The sequence below is a fragment of the Oncorhynchus mykiss genome, chromosome 17 (genome assembly GCF_013265735.2).
Source record: "Oncorhynchus mykiss isolate Arlee chromosome 17, USDA_OmykA_1.1, whole genome shotgun sequence".
Lineage (NCBI taxonomy): Eukaryota > Metazoa > Chordata > Actinopteri > Salmoniformes > Salmonidae > Oncorhynchus > Oncorhynchus mykiss.
In genome coordinates, this window is record NC_048581.1 from 84,715,233 (window position 1) to 84,724,385 (window position 9,153).

Consider the following 9,153-nt stretch of genomic DNA (forward strand, 5'->3'; position numbering starts at 1 on the left):
TAGGATTTAGAATCAGTGCTGTAGTTCAGATGTTTAACTCATTCTAATTGTATCCACTGGGAGGCACCAAAGGCGTGTCTTTCCAGCAGTGAAGTGTATGCGTCATCACATGCTGCCTTCAAACCAACTGGGAACTCGGGAAAAAAACAAACTAAGCCTAGGAAAAAAAACTTGTGACGGTGACGTCAGTGATGTCCAGATTGGAGAAGTTGTAGCTCTCGGATGATGCCTGAGTTTCCGATTTGTAATTCCGATTTTTATGAACGTAACAAAAATATTTTCGCAGTTTTTTTTCCGACTTTCCATTTGTGTTAAATAAACTGAAGTCTGAGGTCCAATATTTCCGATTTCCGTGTTGTCTTGAACTCACCGTCTGTCTTGTATATACTGCGTGTCACCAGTTGAGTCAAAAATAACGTCTAGCGGAGGTGTAGATCACTAGCTAGCTGTTCATCTAGCTACACAAAAGGATTGCTCTTTTTGTTTAATGATTTTATTCATTCGCGTAATTTTGTAGCCAGCGAAGTGAGCAGTAAATCAAATCCTCCTTCCTCCATAGCTATTAAGCTAGCTAGCGAGCCTGCTGACGTTTCCCCATTTGTGCTATCTCGGCTAGCTAACTAACTAGCTAGCTACAGACAGAAGCAATGTCCATGTAACTGTCATCGATGCATTAAACATCTAGCGTTGTGTGACACATTCAGGTACTGTAGTCTATATTCTCGCCTTTGTTTTGATGCAATGAGCATATCCGTTGCTTGCATGGAATGAGATTGATCGGGTAATGTTATCGTTAACCAGGTTGCAGGCAAGCTGTGGGTGGTCTGCCTAACACTGATTTGTTTGCCGAGTTCGATTAGGTAACGTTAAGTTAGCTGTCTGTTCAATTGTTGATTAACTTTAGAATGTATTTTTCTCTAGCTACCTCATTTCTCTGGGAGACATTCATTGACTGCTGTCTTTATTGTTAACTGAATGAACAGACATGCATTGTTGCTTACAGATCTCTCTTGTCTCTCTTCCCCCCCCCCCCCCCCATCTCTCCATCCCGTCTCTCTCTCCCCCATCTCTCTCCTTCTCAGTCTCAGCACCATGAGCCTGGTCCGCGTTGTGTGTCGTCACAAGACGGCCCTGGCCATTGGAGGAGTGTGCCTCTTTGCTGTTGTCCTCCTTTTCCTCGCCAAGTGTACCTCGGAGACCCTAAAACAGGGCCAGGCCGACCCTCCAGGCCTAGCCCCCCACGCTGCCCACTCCCAGCCCCGAGCAGAGCACCCTGAGCTCCCCTCACTCCCCAAAGACCTCTCGGCCTTCCTGGTGGTCCTCATCACCACAGGACCCAAGTACACAGAGCGCAGGAGCATCATCCGTAGTACCTGGCTGGCTAAGAAGGATCCGGAGGTTCTAGCTATGTTCGTGGTGGGAACCGAGGGTCTGCCCGCAGAGGATATGCAGAACATCAACACAGAGCAGGGGCGGCACAAAGACCTGCTCTTACTCCCCGCGCTGCGAGACTCGTATGAGAACCTGACCCTGAAGCTGCTGCACATGTACTCCTGGCTAGATCACAACGTAGACTTCAAGTTTGTGTTAAAAGCGGACGATGACACTTTTGCTCGTCTGGACCTGTTGAAGGTATGTGTTTGATATGGCCCAAATGGCACCCTCTTCACTATGTAGTGCACTATTTTTGACAAGGGTCCATAGGGAATAGGGTGCCATTTGGAACATAATGTGTATTGTAAACTGGATGGTTTGAGCCTTCATTGCTGATTGGCTGAAAGCTGTGGTATATCAGACTGTATACCAGGTGTATGACAAAACATGTACTTTTCCTGCTCTAATTACGTGCTTAAAAATGGCGCTTAGCGGTGGTATTTTGGCCATGTGCCACACCCCCTCGGCCCTTATTGCTTAAATATGGAGCTTGTGCTGTAACAAATGTATGTGCAAACACCCAATAACGTATAATCTCTCCTAATCTTATAGGAGGAGCTGAAGACTAAAGAACCCAGCCGGCTGTACTGGGGCTTCTTCTCAGGCCGCGGTCGCGTGAAGACAGCAGGGAAGTGGAGGGAGTCGGCCTGGGAGCTGTGTGACTACTACCTACCCTACGCCCTGGGTGGAGGCTACCTGCTCTCCTGCGACCTCGTACACTACATCCGAATCAACACGGCCTACCTCAAGGTGTGGCAGAGCGAGGACGTGTCACTGGGGGCGTGGCTAGCCCCGGTGGACGTCAAACGGACACACGACCCTCGATTCGACACGGAGTACAAGTCTCGGGGGTGTAGTAATAAGTACATGGTGACTCACAAGCAGAGCCTGGAGGATATGTTGGAGAAACAGCAGATGCTGCAGAGAGACGGGAGGCTGTGTAAGGAAGAGGTTAAACTCCGCCTGAGCTACGTGTACGACTGGAGTGTCCCGCCCTCACAGTGCTGCCAGAGGAAGGATGGAATACCCTGACCTATAACCCCTAACCTTCCTCACTTTGTCCACCCATGTAATTCTCATCAGTGTTTCCCCTACTACGGTTACCCAGGCGGTGTGGTGCTCCCCCTAAGCCTTACTCCGTTCTGTGGTGCCCCCCCCTTCCCCGTAAAATATTGTGCTGCCTTCAGTTGACCTCCATAGAAGATGTCTGTTATGGCAGCCCGCCTATGAAAAGACCTGAGGAAAACACTGATCCCCATTCCCTTTTTATATATGTTTATTTATTTATTTATTCTGGAGCCTTTGCTGACTGTCCTAAAGCACACTGGTACAGGACTGGGAGAGTGGACTGGGTGCAGCCACACAACAGGAGACCGTCATTTATTAATAACAGCACATGTATGTGGGGAGAAAGTGTACTTAAAGGAACCAGTATTCAGCTTTCTGGTTGGACAATGAAAAGACTTCGAGTCATTCCCGAATCTGTTTAAAATGTCCTGGAGACTCTAAGTGGAAGTGGCCCTATTTATGAATGCGATGGAAGTGATTCTCTTGATATGAAAATGGGGTGTATTGCTTCAGAACAATGGTAGAGAATGAGCCAGTCATGGGTTGGTGGTATTTGGCGTTGCATTGAGACCATGTGTAATATTGTAGGCCTCTCTCTCCCCTGCTTACTGAGAGTTCTGTTCAGTTGGGAGATTTACCCTACCTGCTGTCTGTGTTTGGTTGACGTATTTACTAAGTGCAGTGATGGTCAACAGAGCTGTTTGTGTTCAGCTGAGCTACTCTACAGGCAATTTTCCAGCTGATATTCGGTTACTTTTAAACCCCCCAAAAAAAAGACTGCTTCTGTTAATGTCGTTGAAGAAACCAACCGTTGTATTATTGTGACTGACTTTGACCGTGTCCTCATCACCAGTGTTGTTTTAAACCTACTGTCAAACTACTTCAAAATGAATGTTTAAAATATTTGGACCTATTAAAATGTTTTTGAAACATGTATTTTTGTGAAAAATATTTATGACTAAGAAATGGGTATAAACACAAGAAAAATACCTACTGTACACCCCCCCCCCCCAATACCCCCTACAGCAGGGTTCCTCAACCCTAATACCTCCTACAGCAGGGTTCTTCAACCCTAATACTCCTACAGCAGGGTTATTCAACCCTAATACCTCCTACAGCAGGGTTCTTCAACCCTAATACTCCTACAGCAGGGTTCTTCAACCCTAATACCCCCTACAGCAGGGTTATTCAACCCTAATACCCCCTACAGCAGGGTTCTTCAACCCTAATACTCCTACAGCAGGGTTATTCAACCCTAATACCCCCTACAGCAGGGTTCTTCAACCCTAATACTCCTACAGCAGGGTTATTCAACCCTAATACCTCCTACAGCAGGGTTATTCAACCCTAATACCCCCTACAGCAGGGTTCCTCAACCCTAATACTCTCTACAGCAGGGTTCCTCAACCCTAATACCCCAGCAGGGGTTCCTCAACCCTAATAATTCCTACAGCAGGGGTTCCTCAACCCTAATACCTCCTACAGCAGGGGTTCCTCAACCCTAATACCCCCTACAGCAGGGTTCCTCAACCCTAATACTCTCTACAGCAGGGTTCCTCAACCCTAATACCCCAGCAGGGGTTCCTCAACCCTAATACCTCCTACAGCAGGGTTATTCAACCCTAATACCCCCTACAGCAGGGTTCTTCAACCCTAATACTCCTACAGCAGGGTTATTCAACCCTAATACCTCCTACAGCAGGGTTATTCAACCCTAATACCCCCTACAGCAGGGTTCCTCAACCCTAATACCTCCTACAGCAGGGGTTCCTCAACCCTAATACCTCCTACAGCAGGGGTTCCTCAACCCTAATACCTCCTACAGCAGGGGTTCCTCAACCCTAATACCTCCTACAGCAGGGGTTCCTCAACCCTAATACCCCTTACAGCAGGGTTCCTCAACCCTAATACCTCCTACAGCAGGGGTTCCTCAACCCTAATACCTCCTACAGCAGGGGTTCCTCAACCCTAATACCCCCTACAGCAGGGTTCCTCAACCCTAATACTCTCTACAGCAGGGTTCCTCAACCCTAATACCCCAGCAGGGGTTCCTCAACCCTAATACCCCAGCAGGGGTTCCTCAACCCTAATAATTCCTACAGCAGGGTTCCTCAACCCTAATACTCTCTACAGCAGGGTTCCTCAACCCTAATACCCCAGCAGGGGTTCCTCAACCCTAATAATTCCTACAGCAGGGTTCCTCAACCCTAATAATTCCTACAGCAGGGTTCCTCAACCCTAATACCTCCTACAGCAGGGTTCCCCATCCCCACCCACAGTATCATAATAATCCCTACAGCAGGGTTCCTCAACCCTAATACTCTCTACAGCAGGGTTCCTCAACCCTAATACCCCAGCAGGGGTTCCTCAACCCTAATAATTCCTACAGCAGGGGTTCCTCAACCCTAATACCTCCTACAGCAGGGGTTCCTCAACCCTAATACCCCCTACAGCAGGGTTCCTCAACCCTAATACTCTCTACAGCAGGGTTCCTCAACCCTAATACCCCAGCAGGGGTTCCTCAACCCTAATACCTCCTACAGCAGGGTTATTCAACCCTAATACCCCCTACAGCAGGGTTCTTCAACCCTAATACTCCTACAGCAGGGTTATTCAACCCTAATACCTCCTACAGCAGGGTTATTCAACCCTAATACCCCCTACAGCAGGGTTCCTCAACCCTAATACCTCCTACAGCAGGGGTTCCTCAACCCTAATACCTCCTACAGCAGGGGTTCCTCAACCCTAATACCTCCTACAGCAGGGGTTCCTCAACCCTAATACCTCCTACAGCAGGGGTTCCTCAACCCTAATACCCCTTACAGCAGGGTTCCTCAACCCTAATACCTCCTACAGCAGGGGTTCCTCAACCCTAATACCTCCTACAGCAGGGGTTCCTCAACCCTAATACCCCCTACAGCAGGGTTCCTCAACCCTAATACTCTCTACAGCAGGGTTCCTCAACCCTAATACCCCAGCAGGGGTTCCTCAACCCTAATACCCCAGCAGGGGTTCCTCAACCCTAATAATTCCTACAGCAGGGTTCCTCAACCCTAATACTCTCTACAGCAGGGTTCCTCAACCCTAATACCCCAGCAGGGGTTCCTCAACCCTAATAATTCCTACAGCAGGGTTCCTCAACCCTAATAATTCCTACAGCAGGGTTCCTCAACCCTAATACCTCCTACAGCAGGGTTCCCCATCCCCACCCACAGTATCATAATAATCCCTACAGCAGGGTTCCCCAACCCTAATACCCCCTACAGCAGGGTTCCTCAACCCTAATAACTCCTACAGCAGGGTTCCTCAACCCTAATACCCCCTACAGCAGGGTTCCCCATCCCCACCCACAGTATCCTAATACCCCTACAGCAGGGTTCCCCAATCCTCACCCACAGTAGCCTAATACCCCTGCAGCAGGGTTCCCCAATACTCATCCACAGTACCCTAATACCCCTGCAGCAGGGTCCCCCAACAGTAGCCTAATACCCCTGCAGCAGGGTTCCCCAATCCTCACCCACAGTACCCTAATACCCCTGCAGCAGGGTTCCCCAACAGTAGCCTAATAATCCCTAAAGCAACTGTTTGACCTCAAATATGACACATTTGGCAAGCTCCTGTGTTTCCTATGGAGGTGTTGTGATGGGTCAGTAGGTCAGCCTATATGCATACAATGTGTATTCTGTGCTGCCTCTTGTGTAGTTCCTGATCCAAGTCAGAGGGTGGTCTGAGGATCCACTCTGTCTCCCAGTGCTGCTCCCTCTGTCTCTGTTCTAGAACACGCTGCCCTCAGAACAGCCTCAATTCATCAAGGCATGGACTCTACAAGGTGTCAAAAGGGGTTCCCTCAGTCAGGTATGCTGGTCCATGTTGACACCAATGCTTGCCACAGTTTGTGCTAAGTTGCCTGAATGTCCTTTGGGTGATGGCCCATTCTGGATACATACGGGAAACCGTTGAGCGTGAAAAACCCAGCAGAGTTGCGGTTCTTCACACCCGGCTTAGCACCTACTACCATACCCCCTTCAAAGGTATTTCAATCTTTTGTCTTGCCCATTCACCCTCTGAATAGCACACACACAATACATGTCTCAAGACTTAAAAATCCTTCTTTAACCTGTCTCCTCCCCTTCATCTACACTGATTGAAGTGGATTTAACAGGTGACATCAATAAGGGATCACAGCTTTCACCTGGATTCACCTGGTCAGTCTATACCATAGAAAGAGCAGGTGTTCTTAATGTTTTGTACACTCAGTTTTCGTATTGGAAGAAGGTATGGGTCATATTTAACATAATACATTTTTGTTTTACATTACTAGTCATGCTCTTTGGCAAGTTCTCCTGTTATTCCCAATATTAACGGTTTATGATCAAGAATCCAGTTCACCTCTCCTTTGGCTTCTGTAGCATCTGAGGAGCATTATGTAGAGGAGCATTATGTAGAGGAGCATTATGTAGAGGAGCATTATGTAGAGGAGCATTATGTAGAGGAGCATTATGTAGAGGAGCATTATGTAGAGGAGCATTATGTAGAGGAGCATTGTGAAGAGGAGCATTATGTAGAGGAGCATTATGTAGAGGAGCATTGTGAAGAGGAGCATTATGTAGAGGAGCATTATGTAGAGAAGCATTATGTAGAGAAGCATTATGTAGAGAAGCATTATGTAGAGGAGCATTGTGAAGAGGAGCATTATGTAGAGGAGCATTATGTTAGAGAAGCATTATGTAGAGGAGCATTATGTAGAGGAGCATTATGCAGAGGAGCATTATGTAGAGGAGCATTATGTAGAGGAGCATTATGAAGAGGAGCATTATGCAGAGGAGCATTATGTAGAGGAGCATTATGTAGAGGAGCATTATGTAGAGAAGTATTATGTAGAGGAGCATTATGTAGAGGAGCATTATGTAGAGGAGCATTATGTAGAGGAGCATTATGTAGAGGAGCATTATGTAGAGGAGCATTGTGAAGAGGAGCATTATGTAGAGGAGCATTATGTAGAGGAGCATTGTGAAGAGGAGCATTATGTAGAGGAGCATTATGTAGAGAAGCATTATGTAGAGAAGCATTATGTAGAGGAGCATTGTGAAGAGGAGCATTATGTAGAGGAGCATTATGTTAGAGAAGCATTATGTAGAGGAGCATTATGTAGAGGAGCATTGTGAAGAGGAGCATTATGTAGAGGAGCATTATGTAGAGAAGCATTGTGTAGAGGAGCATTGTGAAGAGGAGCATTATGTAGAGGAGCATTATGTAGAGGAGCATTATGTAGAGGAGCATTATGTAGAGGAGCATTATGTAGAGGAGCATTATGTTAGAGAAGCATTATGTAGAGGAGCATTATGTAGAGGAGCATTATGTAGAGGAGCATTATGTAGAGGAGCATTATGCAGAGGAGCATTATGCAGAGGAGCATTATGCAGAGGAGCATTATGCAGAGGAGCATTATGTTAGAGAAGCATTATGTAGAGGAGCATTATGTAGAGGAGCATTATGTAGAGGAGCATTATGCAGAGGAGCATTATGCAGAGGAGCATTATGTAGAGGAGCATTATGTTCACACAACAGTAATGAAGACGCAAGATTTCTCGTTCTACTCTCCTTTGAACCCACACAAAACACACTGTATCATGATCAAACCCCACACATACAGTGCATTCGGAAAGTGTTCAGAACCCTTGACAGTTTGTTACGTTACAGCCTTATTTTAAAATGAATTAAATAGTTTTTTCCCCCCTCATCAATCTACACACTATACTCCATAATGACGAAGCAAAAAAAGTATAGCTTTTTCTTGCGAATATATAAAATAATAAAATGGAAACATCACATTTACATATGTATTCAGACCCTTTATTCAGTACTTTGTTGTAGCACCTTTGACAGCTATTACAGCCTAGAATCTTCTTGGGTAGGACGCTACAAGCTTGACACACCTGGTTCTGGGTACTTCTCCCATTCTCTGCAGATCCTCTAAAGCTCTGTCAAATTGGATGGGGAGCGTCGCTGCACAGCTATTTTCAGGTCTCTCCAGAGATATTTGATCGGGTTCAAGTCTGGAGTCTGGCTGGGCCACTCAAGGACATTCAGAGACTTGTTCCGAAGCCACTCCTGCATTGTCTTGGTTGTGTGCTTAGGGTCGTTATCCTGTTGGAAGGTGAACCTTCGCACCAGTATGAAGTCCTGAGCGCTTTGGAGCAGGTTTTTATCAAGGATCTCTCTGTACTTTGCTCCCTTCATTGTTCCCTTGATCCTTACTAGTCTCCCAGTCCCTGCCGCTGAAAAACATCTCCACAGCATGATGCTGTCACCACCATGCTTTACCGTAGGGATGGTGCCAGGTTTCCTCCAGACATGACGCTTGGCATTCAGGCCAAAAAGTTAAATCTTGGTTTCATCAGATCAGAGACTCTTGTTTCTCATAGTCAGTCTTTAGGTGCCTTTTGGCAAACTCCAAGCGGGCTGTCATGTTCCTTTTACGGAGGAGTGGCTTCCGTCTGGCCACTCTACCATAAAGGCCTGATTGGTGGAGTGCTGCAGAGATGGTTGTCCTTCTGGAAGATTCTCCCATCTCCACAGAGGAACTCTGGAGCTCTGTCAGTGATCATCGGGTTCTTGGTCACTTCCCTGACCAAGGCCCTTCTCCCCCAA

At 46.9% G+C, this 9,153-nt stretch overlaps 1 protein-coding gene across 2 annotated transcripts; it reads left to right on the forward strand.

Annotated features, from left to right (window-relative positions):
• The first annotated feature begins 346 nt into the window (after positions 1-346).
• LOC110494759 (beta-1,3-galactosyltransferase 6) lies at positions 347-3,436 on the forward strand. Of its 2 annotated transcripts, XM_036950822.1 has the most exons (4): positions 347-704; positions 802-860; positions 1,083-1,632; positions 1,987-3,436. In XM_036950822.1, exons 3-4 carry the CDS (start codon positions 1,093-1,095, stop codon positions 2,464-2,466), a joined length of 1,020 nt encoding a protein of 339 aa, XP_036806717.1. In that variant the 5' UTR covers positions 347-704; positions 802-860; positions 1,083-1,092; the 3' UTR covers positions 2,467-3,436. The 2 variants fall into 2 exon arrangements, with proteins under 2 accessions (XP_036806717.1, XP_036806716.1); XM_036950821.1 differs by lacking the exon at positions 802-860 and having other exon boundaries at positions 349-704.
• Positions 3,437-9,153: the final 5,717 nt, after the last annotated feature.

What these genes read in the sequence shown, in the direction of transcription:
- LOC110494759 (XM_036950822.1), top strand. Translation starts at nt 1,093, where the DNA reads ATGAGCCTGGTCCGCGTTGTGTGTCGTCACAAGACGGCCCTGGCCATT. An exon ending in CTCGTCTGGACCTGTTGAAG is followed by an intron (nt 1,633 to 1,986) that starts GTATGTGTTTGA and finishes CTAATCTTATAG; the next exon opens with GAGGAGCTGAAGACTAAAGA.